Below are 26,493 nucleotides of genomic sequence, written 5' to 3' on the forward strand. Positions count from 1 at the left end.
CAGATCCCCTTCCCCGCCAGCAGCCAGCGCTATGCTGCTACATTGCTAATTCTATATAACTACATAAGTAAGGGGTGGTGATATTGATGATGTGTTGTTTGCATAACAATTCTTGACGAAAAAATAAAGATATTTCTATGCATAATCATGATGGTGGTAACAATATTGACAATCATCCTTACTTGTTTTGATAATATTTATTAATGAGATGATCATGACAGTAATGATCCAATGACTGATGATAGCTGTATTGACTGATCAACAATGATGGTTTAAATAACACTTAATTCGTGATTAGGATCATGACAATAATAATTATATTAATTGGTCACGATGATGATCATGGTGACAATGATGATGCTAATCTACCAACTGAACAACAATATCTGCTGCCCACACACACTCATCGGTGTACAATGTAACAATGTTGAGATTAGTTATTCTGCCCGTGTCCCCATCATAGAATCTGTGAATGATGAGAAGAACCATCATAACAGAAAAGTAGCGTGGGCCCATAAAACCCTAGGTAAAGAAATAAAACATACATAAAAGTGTCCAAAAAGTACTCCGCTTTGGGGCATGATGCAAAACCACCAGCAGCTCTAGAAACATTTCATCTGAGCGAATGTGTTCGACTGACAGCAGCAGTGAGACCGAGCAACCCAATGCTGCCAAGCGGCGCACCCCCTCATCAAGTTGATGTGATGTGACAAGGAAGAGGGTTAAAAAAAAAACAGGAGCTCAGGCAGAGGAGCTACGATCTCATTCAGGAATGTTGCGATAACCACACTTGTTCCAGTGTGACCTTTACACTGCATATCTCCAATGAACACAACAGACACAAGTTGATTAAGACTCAGTGTTGACCTTAGGTGGCCTTACGGCTGTAATGAGACGACTATAATTGAGAGGGGAACTACGCAGAACACCGTCTGTTCTTGAACTCTCTATGCAATTAACATTCGCAGTCTGCAGTGCTCGACTGGCCAAAAGCTGCCACGTATATTTCCATTAACGTGGCATTTACTGCGCGTCCCATTATGTTAATGTACAAAGTGATCACAGGCTGGGGCATAAGCAAAGAATGTCAAACATCGAAATGGTGACTTAGTCTCCATATGTGCTTTGGTGGTTAGAACTGAATTGTAACGAACATACTCATGGCACTAGACGTGAAGAGGTTCATTTGAACTTCTTCCCCACCGTACGTAGGCAACCGTGCGAGATCTCAGCATGTATTAGTTTCTAACAGATAGACAAATATTCCCAATTAAGCTTATTGACTGCCCGAGCAAGTGCTATTGGCGAGCGTCTATGGAGGCCAGCAGTGCGCACAATGTTTGGATGGCACCACATTAACCTGGCCCACCTTTACGTCTTTAAATGCCTAATTATCAACCACAAAGGGCCAACATACTAAATTTATGGGCCAAGTTGGACCTAGGGGAGGCCTGAAGCCTGGTTAAAGATTCCAGTTGCCACTTGTGTCGTACGTGGGTAGGAATGGAATAAAGGTTCAGTAATTTGAATTGGAGCGTGGTGCGCCATTATGCCTCCATTCCCCAGCCTCGCATGCTGGCAGATGGCAAAGTGCAGATTAAAAAAGGCAGGGAGAGCATTCTTGCGAGTTGTGCTATGTTTAACCTCCGCAGGGCTTTTGCCATGCCTTTGGATTTATTGAACTTACCGCCTAATTTAAAAGAGTCGGCTTACACGTGCTACACGTGTCGTGCTTTAATTGATGGGGGGGGGGGGTCTTGGGAACCCAGGCCACGTGTCTCTAATTGAACGCAGATGACATCGTACACCTCACATTCTCTATTAATTCCCTTCAATTAGTTTCCTCGCGTTATTTCCTCTAATCAGTGGCGACTGCAGCTCAGCCGGCGCCAATATTTCATGAAGCACTGATTGAAATGGCCTCTATACCCCGCATGCCGAGGCAAATGATCCCAAAAGTAGAATCCCAACGGCGTGATGCGATCTTTATCGTAACAATACGGACGTAGATCTAGATTGGGCCGGATAACGGAGTGGTTAGAGAACTTTGTTTCCACGTTCATATTCCGGTCGACTCGGCAAATCATACTTCAGAGCTCGAATAAACGAGCATGGCTTTGGAAGGTCATCATCCTACAGGAGACACTGGCCCTCACCATGCGTATGAGAACATTCAGGGCTGCCATTGGAGATGAGCACCTACCTCCACTGCTTCTTTTAGCAGAGACTTCAAAATCGTCTAGAACTTTACATTGCTCCCTCGGCACCTCCGATTAGCACGGTTGGCAACGTACGGTGCGACAGAAGTTCAACATCCATACGTAAATGAAGGCCAGACACGCCAATGGAATTAGGAAGCGCAATTGAACAAAGGACTGCACCTTTGGCAGCAGCACGCATGAACTTGGTCTCGCAAAACGTTTCCCAAGACAACCAAAAGCATCTGTGAGCGTTTTTTTTTCTTCCCAGGGCAATGTTATTGATGAATGTGTTGAGTTCTTTAATACAATTTGGGTACACATGGAACAACTCCTGTATAGTGTGACATCGTTGCATGCTTAAGATATACTTAGTATTGGACATGGTTTGAAAAAAGATGAGTTTTTTTAATTCCTCTGAAATTGCAATACACCCCCCCAAGGGAAAATGACACCATCAGGGATTCCATAGCTGCGGTGGCATTACAGAAAAGGCCATGCCAGCAAATCTGTCATCCTTTAAGGAGACGTAAGACTGGAGCGAGGCTCAGGACAGCAACAACAAAAACAACAACAAATGCCGCTCGCCACCAAATGGTAGCGACGTCACCACGGCACGAGTGCCCCGCTGGGTGCACAATTCTAGGTGGAACAGCGATACCACGGGCTGGGAAGGCCAGAATGGACGTGAGATCGTGCACCCTTCCCCCTCCGCCGCACCTCTGATTAGCACGGTCGGCTACGTACAGTGCGAAAGAAGTTCAACGCACATGCGCGCATACAAGAAAGACTCACTTCCCAAGAGCGAAGCACTCGAGGCGTAGGTTGTCTCCCTTGAGCACCACCGTCTCCGCCGGTGGCTTCACCTCGATGCGCGGCAGCAAGCTCGTCATGGGGGCTGCAGAGCGAGAGGAGGGAACGATGTCAGATGGCCCCGTGCTCGTTTGCGACGAGCTCGCGTGTCGAGTCGCTGGGAACGGTCGAAGCACATCGCGCCTGTTGTTTTTGCCTCAATAGTTGGTGACAAAAACACGAGCACATTTTCACAAGTAATAATTTGCAAAAAAAATCGATTGAGAATGACAATTTCCCAGCAAATTAGTGGGTGCTGTGTGTTGCTCACTGCTCGTTGTTTTAGGCCTTTGGGCATGTGCTGAGTAACCATGATAAAACGACTAAAATTTGTGTAAACTACCTCCTGTCATTAAGAAAAGAAATAACACAATTGTTGTAACATACTTTGAAATATCGATTTTTTTTGGAGAAGTTACAACATGTACTTTTAAAATCTACGGTTCTTTCTCAATACACTGCTGGATGAAAGGCTTCCCACGCAGCGTCGGTCGTGGTCATCGTTTGACCATACTTCACCGTGCTTGTCAATGAGGGTTTATGAAGGCTGTTGCCCAGGATTGGTTCAGATTTCACTCGCCACCGATTTTAGCCACAGCTGGCCGGTAATTAGATTCAGGTCACCGGGTTCAAAGCGCAGCAAGCTACCTAATGCGACTCCACTGCCCCATCAACACGCCGATACTTTTAAAATGTGAGCATGTGTGAAGTTAGGGGGGTCACGCTGGCATGGGGGGGGGGGGGTGGGTGGGGGTCAAGAAGGTTATAAATTGTGAGGTTAAATGCAAACAAAATTGCCGACACCCCCCCACCCACCACACTCTATCAAAAAGCTAATGGAGGCAGCTGCTCGCACGTCTAACGACGTCTCCATGCCCCATGTGGTGTATTGCCACCTTAATGTGTTGTGCTACGAGTGCTGGATTACAGGCGCCAATTCCACCGTGCTCACTCCACGGCAACCCAAGTGAGGACTTGCGGGGTTAATCCACGTATTGAGCATTAGCATATCATCTCGAAAGATTTCACCACGCATTACTGCAGACATCATCGGGAGATGAAGCGGTGCATTTCATCTGGTCTCCAAATCCCTTATTGTATGGCACTTGGCTTTCTCATTGGTCGTTGGTCCTGCACGTGTCTGCCAATCACCAAATACCTGTATGGGACTTTCTGGACACGCCCAGTTGCATGTCTGACCCAACGCTCGGGAACAGGATGGCTATTTCCAGCACAAAACTCAGCTCGCATTTGCCTTCCCTATTGAAGCGAAAGATTGAGAGAACAATTGGTATACCCAGGACGACCACGCTTTGGGTCACGGACGGCCACTTAAAACATTCGCTCCGAACCATGCAGGCTTAAGCGGAAGACTCGCAGCGCATCCCGAACGCGCGTCAAGGAGAGCGAGGCGCCCCCCAAAACTCACAGTCACGCCGGATCTCGAGGGGGGCAAAAGCGCTGAAGATGTTGACGTTGGGGCTGTGGCGGCCGAGCGTGCTGCGCACGAGGCAGGCGTAGCGCCCGGCGTCGCTGGCCTCGACGCGTGCGATGTACAGGTTGCCCGTCTGCTGTGACACGAAGCGCCGCTCGTCCTGTGGTACCAGCTCCGGGAACTCGTTGAGCAGCCACTGGTACTCGACGTCTGCAACAGCCACGGCGCAACACGTATGTATGTGTGTATGTAGCACTTGCCAAAGACTAGTACCAGTGGTGTCAAGATCGACCTCTGTCGAGGAGGCTCGTGAAGGACGCTACTAGGCAGTTGGAGACAGCCACCGGAGCGGAGCTAAAATGCAGCAAGTTAGCACAGTAGGGGCTACAGCTGGTGCATCTGCCAGTCATCTCATTCAGTCAACCCATGGCACCTGGGTCTGTCCTGTGACCTCCTGCCAGCGAGCATTCGACACATCACGTGGCATGAAAGTGCACCTGGCCTGGCACAGGTACCGTGGTGACGTCACCGTCACAAGCTAAAACTAGAACGTCCACTCTGCCCAACTTTGGCTACAATCTTCTAATTCAAGAAAATTGCAAAGTAGAAAAGGTACAATGGAATCACTCTCAATGTCCAATCTCAGATCCCAAGCAGGGTTTGAGCCTGGCTAGTGATTGAATTGTAGACTGCTTGGAAATAGCAGGTGTCATTCGGCTCTATCTATGAGGTGGTCAGGAAATATTCGTATAGCAATGGATTCAATCCATCTGTCTGGAGCTTAAGAAATGTATCTTTTTGTATGCATGGGTTTTCTTCAGATATTTCATTTTCCTCTCACATTTCACAAAAAGCACCCATGAATGAAACTGGCAAAATATATTAATAGAGCCTTGAGACTCGGTGAAAATGTAACGGTTAAATAAATGGTATTTTTTGCACATTTAAAACTGCTCTATTCATTTTTATCCAAAAAATTGTGGGCACTTTTGTCAATTGCAGTTTTACAGATGGTGATCAAAATGAAATTAAGATACTGTATAAATGCATAACCATGTGGAAAAGAAATCACGTGACTAAATTTGCACGAAAAAGACGGGTGACAGATGTAACCACCTGTTTATGTTATGGAACTCTCACACAGTGCACCGCTTACACTGTGACTCCTCCATAAATGGTTTATCGCAAAGGCATACGATGATAAACGGCTTTTACCCACAACCACTAAAGCTCGGCTCTTCACGATGAGATTCGTTTTTTTATTATCTCTGGAGAAAATGTAAGTAAATCGCATAAAGATGTCTGTGCCGTGTGTCAGAGGCAGTCTTCTATATTCAAACACAAAGTCATCTTCAAAAGAAAGAAGCTTCGAATATTTCTGTGGATTTGGCCGAATTTAATTCACACCTAACCATAACAAGGGTTCGAAAGGCAAGCACACATAGCTCAAAAGTCGTATTATAGACCATTCCTGGTAAATCTACATACTTAACATTACACTAATATCAAATCCTGGTCACAAGAATGATCCATTAATGTATTTTACATGTCCTTATTTGCGACATTTGTCTCTTTTGAAATAATGAAACCAACTGGACAATTCTCTACAGGTTGAGTACAATACACCGCCATGCCTCGCAAGCGATGTGCTGTCCCAATGGGCGACTATATCGCTGAAGAGCTTCCTATGGAGCCATCTACCAGTGTACCTAGCTAGTTAACCAGAAACACACCCATACCAATACCCAAATATTTACCAACTGACACACGTAAAAACACCCATCCACCCACCTACCTGCCTGTATACACATGTAACTACCCACTCACTGGCAAACCTACCTACATAACAAAATAAATAAGCAGGCAATATGCCTTCCCACATATCGACTTACCTACCCATCCAAACACTCAACCACCGACCTAGCTATCTGTTTGTCTAACTACTACCTACCTAACTGAATAAACATAACTACCCATTCACCGCCCTACCTACCCATTATCAAAACAGCCATACACCCACAAATCTGCTTACCTACCTTTCACACCCAAATACCTACTTACTGAGACACTCACTCACACATCTATCTACAAGCCACCTTTGAATAACACAATTATATTGTGATTGCTAGAATGCTGCCAACTTTCATTTGCATTACGCTCACAACAAAATCCTCTAAAGAATGGAAACGTCGATTTTGCTATCTGAGAATTAGAGAGATTACTGTGTGCGAGGTCGGTCACTTTGTTATTCACAACTCCAAGCAGTGCATCTCGGCACAAAACACGACCGGAGGATTGGACGCAGGGGGGGACAGATAAGACTCGTATAATCCACACGTGCCGCCCTAGTTGGCACAAAAACCCAGCGTTTGTAAAGAAAGAGCCATTTGCAACCATGCCTCGTAGTCTCCTGAATCAAATTTATACACAATGACCCAATATAAATCCTCGAGTCGACAGAGACCAGCCGCTTGCTACTGCTGCTGCAAATGTATGAGGTCCCTACAGACTCTGTTTTAATACCAAAACCTCTTTTCCCAGGCGAGGTAGGGAAATAAATTTGGCTGGTGGTCAGACTCTTACACAGGTCATTTCGTGTGATACCCCTCTCCCCGCCCCCCCCCCGTTTTAACGACCACTGTCAAGAGATTATTGCGTGGTGTGCATTTAATGCGGCAGACGATGCCCAGTCAACTTGGCCAAGGATATCACACTGCAGCTATTGGCCACCTCCATATCTCTCTTATCCAGCTATTTCCTCGCAAAATGATTGCATTTTTTTTATCATTGGCAGCTGTGACGAAAAAACACATTTATGTCAATCCTAGTGCAACAAAGGGGGGAGGGAAGTATAATTTGTTTCCTGTAGCTGTACTGTTCGCTGCCTGAAATAAAAGCAATATAACATGACCAATTTAATTATATAGTTTGGCTCGCTCAACTTAGATTGCTATTGCGGGTCAAGTGTTAATTAGATTTATTTATTTTTCCACAGGTTTTTCTTGGTTACGCAACAGTCGCTGTTCCACGGAATAACTCGTCGCGACTGTAGGCATGTAGAATCCCCACCACCGGATGGGGGATTTTTCTCTCTAACTACTCATTTTACCATTTTTTGCTTCGTTTTATTTGTTCAGCAAGAGCATGAGCTGTGAGTCGGTGTTGATACTCTAGAAGGATCCCGACGTGGGGGGGCGGGGGGAGCTTCACCCAAATCCTCATGAACACGTAATGGGGCCTGCGACACGGCCGAGTGGAAGCACGTTTCCCCACTTTTGTTGCAAAGGTTCGCAGTTGGAAAAAAGCAGAGTGTAGCCGCCCTGCTTATTACCGCAGGGTGTAATAACCGCTGTGATATGACGAGCCGTCCGCTTCGCAGTGGGTGCGCCAATCGCAAAGAGTCGGCGAATGCGTGCCGGCATCAGGGTCCAAATTTTGCACTTTGGAAAATTACCCGCAAATTACTCAATTGGGAAATCAATCAATTTGGATATCACGCAATTGGGATATCCATAGCAATCACCGCCCCCCTACTGGCAGACGTGTGAATAACAGAAGCCGAACTCTCACCACAATCAACACAAGTGGCTCTCAGAGGTGGACAGATGTGGCACTCGTGATCAAATTGGGAAAGTCCAGTATACGTCGTTGAAAAGTGCAGGGTACAATAACCCATTTGTCACGTGTGTCAGGGAACACTTAAAAACGTTCAATATTGTTCCGACATGACGCTCTCTGAGGATACGTTGATTCCAAAGCATATTAACTGAACTTGTCGCAAGTCTCGACCTTCAACAACAAGCCGCGATTCGAACAACAGCAGGTGACAGTGAGCGATTATCCATGGGGCAGGGCGCGAGACGAGGCTTCCCAGTGCGTCTCAGAATGTAGCCAGAATTTATTACGAGGCCAGTCCTGGTTAAACTTCGGACCAAGTGGAAGGATCTGGAATTTATTTTGGAGCCCTATATCATGACTGATAGTGGGAGTACATTCATGTGTAATTCGTCAAAACCGGAAGTGCTCACGACAAATGGGGTTCGAGACAATCCTCGGTGAGATCAGTTGTATGTTTTAGATTTTTGATAATCTTCATGGCTTAAAAAACCTACATAGCATCTTTAAAATCCTGCACAAGGGAAAGACCCAGGCTTAACCTGATAGGCCACAGAACTAAGTGCTGCTGTTATTGAGCACCTACTGCAGAGATATGTTCAGCAATACTCCTGGCCGCTTTTGCCTCCCGCGAGATATTTACACCACGCACTCGTGATTCATTTTGGGCCAAGGCTGCCGAGGAGATGCCCACGTTCTGTATTGCCATTTTGTATCACCATTAAAAATGTATCATGCGTCTCTGCTATTGTAGCAGTGGGTTTAACAGCTGAGACACTGCTATATGTAGAATCAGTCGATTAGCAGGCAGCGTGAGCTGGGGTAAAGTGTGGGTACTTCAACCTCTACCGAAGTGCTCGATAAGCATGGGAGAGTTGGCCAAATACCCTAGCTGGAGGGGCTCCCTCGATCTTCCTCTAGCGGAGGCCATTCCAGCAGTAGTGGTGTGAGCAATTACTTATTTTAGTTACGTATTTATGAGTTACTTATTTTACGTACGAATCTATCCAGCGAAGCCACAATGAGTCTTCGGACTCTTTTACAAGAGGGTTCGGTGCGTTGGGCTTTTATTTGAAGATAGTTTCAGCCAATGAACGATGAGTGTTTATACAAGTGGGAGGAAACTGGAGCGCCCGGAGAAAACCAACGTGCGTGAGGGCAGCAACACTCTGAGATGGACATCTGTGAAACCAACTGGACATCTGTGACAAAAGAGCTTTATAGCTCATCGCATTCCTCCAGTATAATTATTCTGATTGTGAGGTAGTAGGAGAATGGCAATTAGTCCACTTGCCGTGCCGCCTTCTCCTGGAGAGCCAGGGTTTGGCATCTGTACGAGTATGTATGTTGAACTTCCTTCGCACCATACGCAGTCAACCGTGCCAATTGGAGGCGCGGGAATGGAGTATCACAACATTTGTGCGGCGATCCAGCAACCCTCGCTGCCTCCACAGTGCTGGATTACAACAGGCCACGCGCGCGTAGCCACCAACCGCACGGCAAGCAATTGCAAAGACGCGCACCGTTGTTACCACCACCATCAATCCCACGCGAATAGCACAGCGAGTGGCCATCTCACATCCACCGCCGCCGCCGGGAAGTGACCACAACAACTCACCTGGGTAGTGGGGCGGGGGGTTGCACAGCAGCACCAGGCTGTTCTGCAGCCGCACGCGCAGTGGGCCCCGCTCCTCCGATGGGAACCGGTCCAGATCTGGAGCGGCACACGCAATTAAACATGCACAGCTTGCGGCAACCCACCGAAGGTGATGAATAGCAATGTTCCCGCACTCATTATGAGTTTGTTTCAATCAAAACCCCCGCAACATGAAAACAACAAAAACACCAAGCATAAAATCATACACCGATGCCGGATGCATCATGTTTATCAGGGATGTCCAACCCCATAAGTGTATATTTATTTGATTAGAATTGACTGGTTGCATTATTGTAATATATTTTCTATTTTAGGCTGTGATACTGGAATAATACTAATTTTACCTCAAGCTGACGTGATGTTGCCATTGGTGCCCACTTTACAGCAGACAATGAATGGCTTTCTGCAATTTCTGCAGTAACTAATTCGCTGTAAAATGTCCTAAACTATCAGTGGGAATTGAGGAGTCAATTGCCATTACTAACGAGCTTATTTCTAACTGGCTCAGTGGAAAGGACACAGACGAACTAGTCTATCCCTGGGCAAGTAGGGGAAAAAAACCCACCGAAGAATGAAATCATCACATTAATCGCACAATAGGTTAAGACTGTGTATCCCTGCTCAAATAAGCAATTGTGTGGTGGGTTTTCTTTTCTGTCGGTGGCTCTGGGCCATTGCTTAAAATGTCACATCCCCATATCAAAGTGCAGCTTCCCCGTAGCATAACCACTTCCAAGGTCCCACAACGTGGCACTGATTTTATCAACCCCATCGGGGTGATGAGCTCGGCTGACCTGTGTACAAAATTTGAAAGCGCGCAATCTTCAACCAAAGCACCAAACAGCTGGACGTGTACATTCAAGATAAGTATTAACCGTTCGTTTAAATGATTGGATAGTTTGCTATTGCGCGATGAAAACATGTCAAAAAGCTTCAGTATACTTCGTCATCATCACCAACAACAGCCACGAACTATCCACTGCTGGATAAAGTCATCGCTATTCCTCACATAGTGCAAGAATCCATAAAGCTCCTGCGCACGAGCTGATTTCATCGTACCATCTCGGCGGTGGCAATCCTCTCGGGCGCGTTCAGTGCCAGGTTATCCTAGTAGCAAAAGTAGCGACACATGTAGCTACGGGCCCCGCACTTTCAAAGGCCCCGCGCCAAATGCTTTCAAGCTATCAATTCCGGTTCGGTGATTCTGCCTTCAACTTTTATAAGGATATCGATTTGTCGTATTATCTCACTGTATAGCAAGTAAAAAATACAATTAACTTACTATGCAAGTAAAAAATGTGTGTGTTTTAATATTTGTGTTTTTTAATTTAGGGTCCCTTTATAACATATGCTACAGGCCCCGCACTAGCTTAATCCGGCACTGGGCGTGTTCCTTCTTCCTTCCGGCTGCCATTCCACCATCTCACGCAGACCGACCGCCGATTCGTTCCTCCCTCTTTCTGTCCCTCGACGCAATTCCACGCATGCGCCCGGTCCCAAATTCTCTGTGCACCCTCTTCAGTTTGTTTTTTTGTGTTCCGTCTTTTTCGTCGGCGTCAATTCTTCTGAGACATCGTCCATAGGCGTGACCATAACTACACCTGCAGTCACGAAAGTTTTACATCGAAATATAACTCCACCTGTTAGAGATAGCGGCGGTGCCTCCTCCTCAAGATTTCCCCCCCACACCCTCGCACACTCCTAGGGCCGGCCCCTGGCCGCACTGGGCCGTTGCTTTTCATTATCAAGTTCAGTTTTTCAACAGCAGTCGAACCTGCTCCAACTTGCCTCGTTATCTCACCCTGGTCCGCATTAATTCATTTCCCTGGGTATACACGAACAAATGATGTGTTTCCCAATTAAGTTGTCAAGCCCAACATTGCCACAAATAGACCACAAGACCTTGGTGATCTCGTCAAGGAGCATAAACCATCATGGGAACTCCAGTCATCCTCGCAGCAGCAGCAGCTGTTGGCTAGCCATCGAACAAAGATGGTCACTCGCCTTCAGATGCGCTTCTGCTGCCGTGTGGAACGCTCTTCCTTCCGATATTAGGAAGCCACTGGAGCTACGCACTTTTTTAATAATCTAGATCAAAAACTAATTTCTTTCCAAACTGCTTTTCATGTTTAGATCGTTGTCCTTCCCCCGCACCTCCAACAAGCACGGTTGGCTACGTACTGTGGCGAAAGATTGTTCAACACACATACATTCCAGCTGTCTTTATTAGGCTCTTGAAATAATTTGCTCTAATCAATTTTCGTTGTTCAGCATGGGTCCCATGCCCACTTAATTAATTGGCTGTCGGGTGGATGAGAGTGCATGACACACATTTTACTTACACGAAAATCTGACCCAAAAATCTATTGCGAATCATACTTTCCACTGCTTATTATAATGAATATGGTCCTCAGAAAATATTGTAATGAGGAAACAAATAAGGAGTTTGTATTCCATAAGAGCGGTATTTTTAGCAGTGATGAACAGCTGACCCGATTTATCCAATGATAGGCACAGTCATAGATCCAAGCAGACAGCACTTAGTGTAATAATTCAGGAGGGGAAACTTTGTTACGATGGTTACGCCTGCAGAATGCCAAACAGGAGGAACCCGCAAGGTCACATTAGTCAGCGAGCTGAGGAGAATAGAACGTGGAGTAAGCCTTCCCTAAGGTGGAGAGATCTCGTTAGAATGGATTTAATACATTAGATTTATCTTTTGGAGCGACCTTGCAGTGCGAATCTTGTTATGAAGGGAAATTTACTGAAGCGATCGAGTTTGTTTGGTCTCAAGTAACCCTGTGGGTATCTGATGACGATTATGACAATATCGATGCTGATGATCATGAATATGATGACTGGCACTATTATAACTTGAAACTATAAAAACTGAAAGCCATTTTCTTCCCGTTCGAATTACCAATGGCATGGCTCATCTCTGTGGCTCACCCTGGACCCATGGTGGAAATTTTACATTTCTATGGCAGGGTCCAGTCCCATCATAGGGCAACCGATGTTGATCCCACACTTTAATTTACACCCTAATTTGCATCTGCTGTTTTTAAAAGCAAAAGGGTTGTGAACGTACACACGAAGCTGTGGCTCAAATAAAGTCCTTGGTAGACTACAAATTGTACAGAATGCAGCAGTCGGGGTGTTCACCCGAATCCCATTACGTGACCACATTTCTTCTCCCGTTCTCTTATCACTGGTCAACAAAAAAAATCATTTTTTTCTGGTCTGGACTTTTGCAGCTGTTTTAGACTAATTTCATGGTGCTGATTCCAAATCTGATCTCAGATTTGCTCTATCACATCTCATTTTTATGCTATCGGCATACCCCATTTTCATTGATTTTACCTGAAATTAACTCTGTCACTTATGATTGCAAGTTGTTGCGAGTCAGTGACTGCTTTAGTGTTAAAATATGGTGCTGTATTTTTAGGATAGTGTGTTTATAATATCATTTAATGTAGATATCCACATTTATTTAATATTTTTCTTCTGCAGTTTTTATTGAAAATGCAATATTTGATATCTCAAAAAACCTGATGTGATAGACAAAAACTAATTCCAGATTTGGAATCAGCACCCCAAAATTACCTTAAAACTGTTGGAATACCTTATGCCAGAAAAAGTGTGTTGACCATCACACTTGCTACCGGTCTTGAAACGAGTAGAGTTTAAGAGCCTTAATTCTAGATTTGAAGCTTTCGTGACTGCAATGATTCATATTCTTAGGTTTTTTTCGGTAAAGTCACGTAGGTAAAAACATTAAAAAGTAAAATAAAATAAAAATAAAAATCACGACGTTTCGGAGGCAACACAAGCTTCCGTCTTCAGGTGGTACCGTCACAGCCACGACAGCTGTATCAAGTAAATGAGAGATTTCAGGAGTTACCACTACGTTTATATAATGGTTGGAGAAGGTGGTGGGGCAAGGGCCGGTGAGGTTTGAGACTAAGAATAGACTGCATAGGCTGAGCCTTTGTTATGGAGAGGTGCGGTTTGTGACTCAACCTGTAACAAGAAGACCACCACTAAACATAAATAAGATTGGCAAATAAGTGTAGTTAAATCTTTTTTGCATGGTTAATCACATCTTTCCAATGATTACTCAGTTTGTAACCGTCATCACGGTTGAAATTATGTCTGTGTTTGTATATTTGTATGGCTTCGTGTACAAACCTTTGATGGTAGCCAGGAGGTTTGCAGAGAACCTTGGTCTCGGAAAATACAATTTCATGAGAGCCCACCGAGTTGTAGCAATGATCGGCAACGGCCGAAGAATCAGTTCTGCCGTGTTTCAGATCTGACTTGTGCTCGCGGACATGATCAGAAACATGACGTTTCGTTTCTCCAATGTAGCAATCACCACAAATGCAACTCAATTTGTAGACTTCTACAAGTTTTTAAAGCCTTCCATGGGCTGACACCACCATATATTCACGAGCTAATTCATCCGTACACCCCCTCAAGGTCGTTAAGATCTGCAGACTTCACCCTTATGTGCGTTCCTCAATCCTGGTTGCGTTCCTGCGGTGAGCGGGCATTTGCTGTGTCTGTGCCTCGGTTGTGGAATTCCCTCCATTTGTAAATTCGTTTAAACGGTAATGTGGATACTCCATTGGAACCTCATTTGCCAGTAAAAAATATGATAATTGTTTTTTTACCCTTTTATCTGGCAACAAAACTGGCACCTTTTTTACAAGGAGTCATGTTTGCATAGACCACAAAACCTGCAGTCATATGCAAACAAAAAACATAACTCTGATAATTATGACTGCAGGTATTGTGGTCTATGCAAACATGACTCCTTGTAAAAAAAGGTGTCTCTTTTGTTGCCAGATAAAAGGGTAAAAAAACAATTATCAATGTGGATACTTTTAAGTCACGTCGAAAAACCACATCTTCTTAATTCTGTTTGTTCTATGTAACGCTTCTTCTCTCTTGGCCTTTCCTTAACCTTATTCTTAGAAGGCACCTTGAGATATTAGTGGAAGGCACCTTACAAATAAATGTAAATTATTATTAATCTGAAGATAGGGTACAATAAAATACAAAAGTATTTTTTGTAAAGTCAAATGTGAAATGTATTATATTTCTTACCAATTTAAAATGAAACTCCCCCGATCTCCACAGAATGTCAATGTATAAAAAAAAAATTTGTTGAACAGCACACACATCATTCACATCTACACCCTGAAAACAGATTTGGCCCTGGGCTGCATGGTATACTATAAATAATACGTGTGTCAAATTAAATGGAATAATTTCAAATCAGTCTCTTGCTCGAAACAATTACAGTGACGGGTGCGACCCTGTGTGCTGCCACCATCACCTCCTGCTCACACATTAGCCTATTGCCCTTGTGCTGCACAACCTTGCAAATGTAGAGCTGCGAAAACACCCGACCACGTTTTCCAAGGGTTTGCATACGAGTGCCTCATTTGTACGTATGTTTGTATGTATGCAGAGCTTATTTCGCACTGTACGAAGCCAACCATGCCGAGGAAGGACAAACTAAACAAGAAAATCTGTTTTCAAGAAATTCGTTTTCAATCTAGACGATTTAAAAGTACATTGCTCCAGTAGCTTCTGAATAACGGAGGGCAGTGCGTTCCAAACGCGCCGCCAAAGCGCATCTGAAAGCCCCGCGATGCAGTGACAGCCGGAGCACTCTGGAAACACTGCTCTGGGAATTATTGTGGCCACGCCGTATCCCTCTCACTTCATCCTCATGATACCGTGGTGGTGTGTGCGATGGTGGATGCCTATATACCGGAATGTATGGCACTCCGCAAATTACAAATCAAGGATTGTTACATACATTCCAAATCATTTCGTGCCCAATAACCAAAAACAACAGGTTGTATTGTTTGGGGTGGTGAATTCCTAATATGAAAGATATATTTATAAACCACAATTCCGAAGCTCAAGATTGAATTACGGTGCATAGCAACGCTGCCTTGTCATGAGCTGCATGTATACGCTGTGCAGCAACAACACATGGCAGACAATCCCAGATTAGTACTGTAGCTACTCTGCAATACAGTACTGCTTCACCACACCTCCAGACCAATCAAGTTCCTTTAAATTCCATACGTGTCTTTATAACGTACACTAACACATTTCGATTTAAAGCTTTCGTGACTGCAGGGTTTCATCTTTTTCGACAGACCTGAGTCTGAATGACTCTGCCTTCTCAACATACCTGTCTTCCACCTGAAGACGGCTGCTTGCGTTGTGGCCGAAACGTCGTGAGAATTATTTTGTTATGTTTTATTTTTATTATTTTATTACTTCCCTTCTACGTGACTTTACCGAAAGAACCAAGAAGATACACTAACACATTCCATTAATAACGCTGCCTTAAATATATAAACAGGCAACGTTTCAGGCGATGACCCTTCTTCACGGTTGGCGTTAACAAGGGCTGGAGACTGCACTCTACACCAGGGGGCCCAGTGAGAATTAAAACATTTTAAACGTTTTCTGATGACCAGTTTTTAAATTGCCATATGAATCGTTCGCTAAACGTAGCTACTGAGTAACAAGACAGGCCCTTCAGTGATCAAAAAGTATTACTAAATTCCCTCTTTTGTATTAAAAGTTAAATTATAAGACGTTGCCGGCACATTGCATTGCGATTTATGACATCGCATTCATGAAATTATTAATTACGTATACGAACCTTATGCCAGGACCCTGGGGTCTCATAAGCCCCCGGCTATCGAATAAACATTATATTATAATGTAAACAAACACTTTGCTCTTTTTCACCGAAGGGTTTGAAGGATGGTGGCAAGTGTTGTTTTGTTAAACTATGCCTTTAAAACTGACAACTACTTACCTGTCGTACCTCTATTTAAACACACTATCGAAACAATAATTTACACCCCTCTGTCAATCATCGTGTTTGTCAGTGTGGATTTGTGAACACACTTTGTAAACAGTACATAAAATAGTACGCCTTTTCAATGCGCTGTTCATATTGTAACAAGCGTTTATACCAATGTTACTCTACAGAGTAGTGGGTCGCCGCTCCTCTTATCCGCATTGATACGAGCGGTATGTGGGGTCTATTGCTTAACTGTCCGTATGCACAGATGCACACGGACAGATGCACAGATGCATTCGGACAAGATAAGTATTATCAAACAGAAGGAATTAACGGTGCAATGCATCGCATCTGTTAAATATCTGCAGGTAATAGGATTGTCATTGATTGCTTCTGGCTGCAGACATTGGTAGGTCACAAATAATAATGAAGATAAGAGAGCAGTTTCATTGTATTATGCATACCGTGATGACAAATAAAGGACTCAAGTCGTGTCGGCAGTTTGAGCAGCTTTGGATAAGACTTATGATCCTGCCCATACCCGAGCATGGAGTGCATTCACTTGTTCAGCTCTTCTGCGCATTTGTCATCGCTGCTGCGCTTGGACGACATGACAGCATAATGATCCGCGCCAGGTGGGTCGCAGCGTTTATGTGCGCGGTGGGACAGAGTCGCCAAAAATAAATAAATAACGATTTTGACTTCCGTTTATTCGGGACCCCGGGGTCCCGCCATGAGGTTCATTTGTTTTGTTTTGTAATATTTCGAGCATTAAAACATACAATTACAGGTGGTAAAGTTTGGTCTTCATGGAAATAACAGGGCTTTGTTAAAAAAAAAAAAAACACCTCCATGGCGGGACAACGCTGCCCCTGAACTACAGCATTTCAAGGACACACTGGAACCACGATCCATTAGCCTCCTCCCCATCACCGTCGCCCAGCTCTACTCACAGGCGAATTTGAGCGTGGCTTGTTGACTGGCAAGGGTGCCAAATCTGTTGGTGGCCAGGCACTGGAATGTTCCCGCGTCCTGGTCCCTGTCGAGGTCCGAGATCACCAGGTTTCCGCCCTCCAGGCTGTATCTCTTATTCCACTTGACCTCCATGCCATTGTGACGCCATCTACGAAGCATTCGAAGAAAAGAAATATGAAAGTACGGCTCACAAAGACCGACAACTAGATTGTATGAATATACAGACCAGGGATTTTCAAGGTCTAGCATCTACCAATCAACCACTAGGCGCATGTAATATTTAAAAAGCTAGTCTACATTGAAATTGAGAAGACTGGTAAACGGTTAAGAGTTTGACAAGCCCTGCAGTCGACCGTAGGACGACTGCTGTGCAAGTGACTGTTAAGGCCAAAATGTCACAATCACGTGGTGTGGTTGGTATTATGGGTAGACATCAGCTTTCAGGCCACTATTCCAAACGAGACTCATGCTGGTCTCTTGAGTTCTTACCTGGTTACACAACACACGCTTGACACTTCGTCTCTTGCACTGACAATTCACCCACTGCGTCAGGAATTAATTTTAGGCTGAGCAGACCTAGGAATTGGCCCAGGATGCCAGGTTAATATTCAACCTGCCATTGTTACATGTGGCCAGAAATCAAACTCGGGTTTTCAAAAAAGGTAGTTGTGGTTGTGATGTCCAAACAATGAATCACTCCCAAGTATTGTTGAGTGTGGTTGAAATCCACACCTTTAATGGGAGGACACTCATATTGTATATGAAGCCATGCTATTTGTACGGCTGCAAATAACTTTAACCACGAGCGTGCAAGTTTATTTACGTGCAAAATACTCCAACGCAAGTGCACATAATGATGAGCTGATATTTTACAAAAACCACCAACCCTATGTGCAAAACAGATGTATGCTCGCCCATTAGGGGTCCCCCTCTGAGCTGCTCGGAGGTGGGAGGGGGGGGCCCCAAAGTTTTGCTCGGTTCGCTTGGGCCTCAGCGCCGCGCCCGCCACGGCACGTGGCCCTCGGCAGTGCCCAACAGCCCCCACGGTACCTGTACGTAGCGGGTGGGTTTGACTTGGCAAGGCAACGTAGGGTCACGGTTTTTTCCGGCGAATCCTCTGGATACAATGTGTCGGTCGGCTCCTCAAATAATATGGGACCAAACGGACCGATTTCTTCGACTGCACACACGCACAAAGGGTACACAAAGTCACCTCGTTTATACCGTGCTTTTAGCCGGTTCCTACCTTCACAGCGATGTACTCACAGGCACGACCACACAAAGAGGGGGTTCTTGTGTGGCCAGCAGCATGCCCATCTACCTACGTCTCCCCCAGTGCCGATGTGTTCTACACATTCCACCCAGGCACTCATTTGTGGCCGAGTCAACTTCAAGAGAGGCTCAAAGGATGATTATTTACATTCGTAGCATGCATAAAATTCTTCAGCACCCCGAAGGACCTTAAATCACACATCTCATCTCAACCATTGCAATGTCCTACTGCAGCGTTCATGACAGATGCAGGTATCAATAACCACTGATGTGCACGCCTGGTTATGGAAACTCATCTTCACTAGGATTGGATCAGTGCGTTTAACCACTACACTAGGATTGGATCAGACTTTTGGGGTTAGTGCTGTTAGCGAGCACCTATGAAGGCCGGCAACGCACACAAGGGGGTGGTTGACCAGCACTATGGCCGACCGTCTTCATCTCCCCAATGCTGACATCTACACACCGCTGGTTCAACTAATCGTCAACGGTGTTGGCCGTGAGCGCGAATTGAACTCGGGTCGTTGGGTTCGCAGCGCAGCACGCTAACTGCTACTCGACCGCTCCTCACCATACCCTGAAATACACGCACATGTACTGTACGTGCGCACGGACACACACATTTTCCTGCCGACCCTCAAATGTTAATGTTTATTTTGAATGTGTACTTTGCCTTATCATATAAGCTATGGCTCTAATTTCCAGAAATAAATATCGGAGAAGGATAATGCACAAAGACACACACAAACAAGTGCACAACAATCCGCTTGTCTTTTGCGAGATTTTTCCAGTGAATTTGGCAAGGAAGCAAATATTATTGCATGATCAGATAGTGAGAAGTTAAAGATATAATTAATAGCACCGGGGGCGCATATATAGCCGTACATGTATAATCAATAAGAACAATATTTATTATCGATATTCCTACATCTGTTAAATCATAAGAAGCACATTTGTAAAAGAATGTAACACGTAGGCTTTAGCAACCAATATTATTCACGATCAAGTGTTTGGGTTAGATCTCGCAAATGTAAAAACGTGTCATACACCCATCTTCACCCGACACAGCCAATTAGTAAGGTTTGTTACGTGAACAAAACGTAGAAATGTGTGACTCCTTTGGCACCACCGTGTGCGAGAAAGAGCAAAGCCACAAGGCTTACGACTGAGTCCGACATTTCACCGGTGATTACAACCAGCACAATCAGGGGATCGCCACATATTATGGTATTGCGCAAGCAAACAAAATAAAAATATCCATGCAGTCTGTTTAGCCTCGTGGACTGCATGAGTGAGGTTGGTGTTCGTGTGTTAATATTAAGATTCGGCACAACACAATTGAAGGCTGTATGATGAACGCCGTGCCCACAACCATTTTGCCACAGCTGACGTTAACAACACCACTGCAACAGACACTATTCTTGTTCTCTTCTCGAAAATAAGCCCAAACCAGATGGCCACTACCATATGCAACTGAATCTGGGTCAAACCAAGGTTGCTGCAATGATAGCGCTGTGCATGGACAACTATGACACTGCTACCCACATGGACGTACACACACGCGCACACCTTAATATACAGACCATTCACGGACAGAAAGCTGCATAGACATTTCATTGAAAACTGGTCAACCGCTCAAAACATCTGAATTTAAATTAAACGTGGACATCCCTTACCCTGCTGTCTGTGGGAACGTCAATCCTGGTCCAATTAGTATGTGAGCGGGCGCCTTCGTAAGACCAAGGCAATTAATCAAATTCAGCGGTAATCAGGCAAAGGCATTCCCTATTTATCACTCCGTAGCAGAAACACCAACGGACACGGTCTGTACGACCTAATTGGATGAGTTAGATGCTTTTAACATCCTGGCCAGGTGCAGCCTTGCTTTTGCATTGAATTTGTTAGCCAGGTAGGACACACAAAACAAATTTAATTTACGAGTATCGAGTGGCTATGTCCAACAAAGTGAAGGTGCTGTAGTGAAGTGGTAGATGCAAGTTAGGGAGAAAGGTGAATGAAAGGATGCATTGGAAGATGTATTATAAAATGCCACAGTGTAGTAAGAATGGCATTTAAGACATTGAATGGGAAGGCAGTTGGGTCATAGGCAGAGGAGAAGATGGAGGTCTTGAGCAAGACTTGAACAGATGGATGGCATCAGAAATATGGGCAACAAGGTGGATTGAATTCCAGACAACACAGGCAGCAGAGCAAGGGGAGCAACCATCCAGTGCGCAGAGGTTGCCTGGTGGTGTCAATACAAGTCCTTGGATAATGCGGGCTGAGAGTATGAGTGGGGAGAGGTGAGGTGGGGGACAGGTCAATAAATGATTTCATCAAGTGAAATCCAGACTCAGCGTATGCAACTCAGCCATCCCAAATCCCTCATCCGTGAACTCCAGCTGATCTAGATACCCTCAAGCTGATCTAGAACTCCAGCTGATCTCGAATGCTGCTGCCAGACTCCTCACCCGTAAATGAGACATTACCCCAATACTCCAATCACTCCCCAGGCGCCCAATCCAAAGCCGGATCAATTTCAATATCACCCCCACTATCTTCAAGATCCTCTCCATGGACTTCCCCCCCTGCCTACACCTCTCCCCTCTCCACAAATGCATTCTCCACTCCAGCAAACAAGACGTTGAAGCCCACTGTCAACCTGCGCTCATTGAGAGGTCGCTCGCTTGTCTCCTCATTCCATCCAGCCATCTGTGCTGTCGACTCCCTGGCCTTGTTCAAGCCCAGGCTCAAGCTTTTCCTTTAATTTCTTGGCCTACAACCCGACTGCCTTTTGCTAAATAGATACGCCCAGTGTGTCAATACACTGGCTTGAGATCCGGGTGCGTAGTCACTACATAATTTAAAATGTTAAATCACACTATTAAAAATAATCTATGCCTCGAGTTTCCTGGCTGGGTTTTCGCTGGGGACCTCTCCACCCCAACAATACTATTGTTCGTGGCTGCAGGCAGGTTGCCACCGAAACTCCGCTGGGTAACTGGCCAATGGGGATTTTCCATGGAACAAATAAACATTCATTTGAAACGATGGAAGAAGAAGTTCGGAAGACGTGTAATTGATAGTGACACCAAAGGAGGCGTAACAAACTACAAAAGACTGACGCAGTTCACTCTGTCCTGGTACAAATCTAATTATTTTACCAGAATGTTCTATGAAGAATAAAGAAAACTCATATAAAATAGTGATTTACTTTTAGCGCTCCGAGTACAGGATTGTGAGAAGAGTATGCAACTGAAAGCTACCATAACTTTTTGTGTTGGAGAAAAACGGGTTCGCTACTTGTTATAAATATTTATCTTATTTCAAATTGAAAACACTTAGAAATCCATTATTATACAAGGAAATGAGTAGGAGGATCTGGGGGTGTGGTAATACTTGCTGGTATGGATGTTAAGTGAAACACGAGTATACTTGATTTAAATAGCCCAACAGGAATCCGATACACACGGGAGGATACATAGCAAGACTGAACGAATGCTAATTAGCTCATGGGTAATGCAATTCAAAATATATACACGAAGGAAATGTCAATGAAGTCAAGGTAAAGGGTGCTAACTACTGCATCACGACTCTCCCCATAGTGGCACAGGTCGTGTATGCAACCTGTTACAATCTCGACGACCGTGGTTCAATTCCTGATCACGGACACAAACTTAAATACCACAGATATCCTGTATAAACACTAACATATGCCATATCTACATATGGAAGCAAGAAGCACACTCCAGAATGGACAAGAATAATTGCTCACATGCGTCTGGCCATGCACACAGATGGCATATCTTTATCCAGCAGCAGCAGCAACTCACGGTGAGAGATTACGTAGGAGGGCCGAATCGATTGTTGGACGAAGGTGAGAGGAAGGCTTTGGCAGAGGGTGTTCAGTGCCCATCACTTGACGGAGACTAAACACAGGGCTGTGCAATTGGAAGAGGCCGATGCAGAACAACTGGGCTGATCCATCAGCTTGAATTACGTGCGAGCATGTCAGAACAAATGCACCGCAGATGCGGCTGTGTAAGTGTGCATCGGCAGGTCAAGGGCACTAAAATCCAGAGGCTGGATTCTTAGTACCAGCCAGTGGCATCAGAGAGCCCACACTTCCTGCCTTCTGCTGGATCCCACTAATGTTGCATGGGCAACACCTGACCTCCAAGAACCCCTCTTAAGGTCTCATCACCACTGCCTGCATTCACATTCGTCACAGACATGTGGGTGCCACTCCAGGGGTGCCGCTTGAGGCGATATGTTAACTCCCTCGCCTGGTATGCAGGTGGTCGTGGGTTCGATCCAGACCCTGACGCCTGTTTATTTGGAGTTTGCAGGCCTCTCCCCGTGGTCTCGTGGATTTTTCGCCGGATTCTCCGGTTTTTCCCTCCACATTTTTAAACATGCGTTTCGAGTATTTGGCTGCTATACATTTCCTTATGATAAGCCACTTGGTTTAGCTACCATTTGTGGCCAGGTCGCTTCAGCTATATAGCTCAGCGGGCCTTACCTGGTAAAATAAAAATTGCATAGATTTAGTTCCAATGCCTGTTTAGGTCACCTTCCCTCCTCAATTTTGCAAATGTGGTCAACCCATCGCAACCTCTTCTTCCCGATTACATCGACAATGCTTCTTTTGTCATGTCGTTCCAACCATAACCTGCTTACCGTATCTTCCTATGCTTCTAGAGTTTACGTGCATGCGTAGCATGCCAAATCCAGAAGCGTCTGTGACAGCCGATTTGTTAAAGGTCATCTCTTTGACCTGTACAGCACAGACATTACTCTTGGCTGGTTAAGGAGTGGTAGTGGCAGTGGTATGCTATGGACTCGGCGAGCGCTGCTTGACATAACTGCTCAAAAAAATGACAGGGTAAGATTCACATGCTTCAACAAACAGACAAATTGCTGGCAGAGATCTATGGCCAAGCCATGCTTGTGATTGCTTTGTGCCCGACTGCACATGCGCATGAATCTCTGTGCTGAAACTCATAAAAAAAACCTGTGCCATCGGCTCTACACATCCATTACTCCACAAGCCCCACAAACACATACACATATGCAAATTTATGGTCCATAAAAAAACTAATATATAACACAGCCTTTTTGTCAGTCCTCTGCTGGATGAAGGCCTCTCCAAGAAATACGTCGGTCCATACTTCACCACGCTGGTCAGTGTGGGTTGGTTGAAGGGGGCCTGCAGAACTCACTCAGAAGCTGCTCACCACTGTTGTTAGCCGGGCTTAGAAATTTTACTCAGGTCGTTTGGTTCATCGGGCATGCTATAGTTTGTTATTATTATTGTTGTTGTTTCACTTGTTTCCTAAGGAAAAGGCTCACCGAGTCTCAGAACTCTTTTTGTTCAGGAGGGTTCTGCCAAGCTTTCACACCAGGAGGGCAGTGTTATTGGTGTGTGTGTAACCACAATCGAGTAAATTTCGATTTAAAGCTTTCGTGACTGCAGGGATTCATCTTCTTGGTTCTTTCGGTTTCTACGTGACTTTACCAAAAGAACCAAGAAGCCCAATCGAGTAATTTGCAGCAATTTTTTCAGCACTGGGATAGTTTGGCCTATACCGGGTCCCACTGTGGGGTGCTTTGCTTAGCTATGAGAGGAAACCAGCGAGCCTGGAGGAAATCCACGCAGAACAGGGGGAGAGCACGCAAACTCCTCAGAGAAAGACGCTTGTGTCGGGAATCGAACCTCATGTCTTTCTTGCTGAGAGACACAAGTTATACCACCGTCCCGCTTACACAAGGATATATACACAATCACATCAGTGCAGAAAGCTAATTAATCTTGTTATTTTTTATTTTTAGTCCCTCATTAATTATTTAATCAATTTTTTTCGAATTATAGGAACAGACTTTAAAATAAATGAAAGTGTGTTATTGACATTGCAGTACAGTAGGATTACATTGATTCTAATTTATGACGCAGCAGCCCCGTAGGCTATTGCACGGCGCTATGAATCTAGCGACCCGAGAGCTAACATCGGTGCCAAAGTAATACCTGAACTGGTCCCGGGCCCCTCTTGGAAAACCCACGCTGACCAACGAAGTGAACCATTGTCAAAGTCTACACGGCGTGGGGAGGCCTTCATCGGCAATGGATTGATAAAGGGTCATAAAATATCATGAATTAATAACGTCGTCATTTTATTATTCCAGCTGTTGCGAATAATTTTCTATTCAATTAAAATGGTCATCTCATATGTTAATATTACTCTCTGGTTCTTCCGGTAAAGTGACGTAGATATAAAAAAATAATAAAAGAAAACACGACGTTTCGGTCGCAACACAAGGGGCCGTCTTCAGGTGAGAAAAAATATCTGCTGTTGTGGCTTTATATAGGCACGGGGGGGGGGGGGGGAGTTTGGCTGTAGGGGTTCCTGCAGTCACGAAAGCTTCAAATCAAGAATGTTAATATTAATTAATAATGATGGGATGAGTCAAGCCCCAAATAGGATTTGAACTCACAACCCTTCAGGGAGTGTGATAATCACCGCATCACCCAGCTGGAATTACGATGCAGAAGTATTCACTTCTCTCAGGTGGGTGATCGATTAAGTTTAAATTTTTTCAGCCTCAAAAATCCAATCGGCTGTTGTGGAACAATTTAGCAAACAAAATTAGCTATTAACATAATTAATTAGAACTTAATCTCGAAATCACCACCGTTTTCTGAAATACGCCAATCGTGATTATGTCTGGCCTTGGGGATTATCACTTTTGCTTCCTTAACAGCATTCTCCTCAAGACCATATGCTGCTGCATGGTTGAATCGTCCTATTATTCCGTCGAGCAGAACGGTCCTATTATTCGGTTGAGCAGCACAACTCGACTGAATAGAGGGACAACTCACAACCTAACTTTTGCAAGTTCAAATCCCGATCAGCATCATTGAGTACATGAAAAGAGGTAATTCTTTGGATAGACTGGTCCTCCAACAATGGTATTTTATTTTTGCTCGAATGAGCATTGAGGCAGCGCTCATCCCCTGTTTAAAGCCTCGATCCATTGGTGACAATTCCACATTCAAATGGTGGGGACAAGTCTATCCAAAAGACAAACCTATTTATTTCTCCACAAAAAAGTGGTACTCATTTTTACCAACCTCGAAGGGATGATGGGCCGAATCAACACCGAACCACGAATCAAACCAACTGTGAGCCACTCGCTTCGACCGTTGAGCCACCCAGAGGAATTTACACCGCCGGCTCAACAAGCCCACCGAAACAAATGACGAGAACCAGCGGACGCTTGCTGGAACAGGGAAGACACTTTGACCTTTTGTTTGTAACGTTAAAAGGTTACGCACCGATGCCATACTATTGTGCCTACGCTGTGCTTGTGGGCAGTATTCTGGCCGGCCACACAAAGCTCTCACTGAGCACCCGACCATTAACATGCAAGCACGCATCCCCCCCACCCTACCTCACAAAAAAACCTGTGAATACACATCCTAGGCAGAGCTCGAAGCACCCATGCAATGACCTTGGCAGTCCCAATTACCAAAACAATTGCAATCGTTCCTACGGGCAAAATGGGTGAATAATAATTTTAAAAATCCCCATTCCCCCTACGATGCAAAGTTAATTTTACACTTTAATTTGTTTCATTGCCAGGAGCTGCT

General features: G+C 44.8%; 1 protein-coding gene across 2 annotated transcripts in view; it reads right to left on the minus strand.

Moving 5' to 3' along the window:
- The window catches only part of LOC144721227 (contactin-2-like), a 120,131-nt gene that overhangs the window by 34,402 nt on the left and 59,236 nt on the right, over positions 1–26,493 (minus strand). For both annotated transcript variants that reach the window (XM_078598673.1, XM_078598674.1), the window contains exons 4-8: positions 18,624–18,753; positions 17,552–17,721; positions 9,719–9,814; positions 4,480–4,695; positions 2,994–3,096 (exon numbers count right to left, since the gene is read on the minus strand). In XM_078598673.1, coding sequence (XP_078454799.1) covers positions 2,994–3,096; positions 4,480–4,695; positions 9,719–9,814; positions 17,552–17,721; positions 18,624–18,753 — 715 coding nt within the window. The remainder of the gene's footprint in view (positions 1–2,993; positions 3,097–4,479; positions 4,696–9,718; positions 9,815–17,551; positions 17,722–18,623; positions 18,754–26,493) is intronic.

Source organism: Lampetra planeri, chromosome 11 (genome assembly GCF_965212315.1).
Source record: "Lampetra planeri chromosome 11, kcLamPlan1.2.h2, whole genome shotgun sequence".
Lineage (NCBI taxonomy): Eukaryota > Metazoa > Chordata > Hyperoartia > Petromyzontiformes > Petromyzontidae > Lampetra > Lampetra planeri.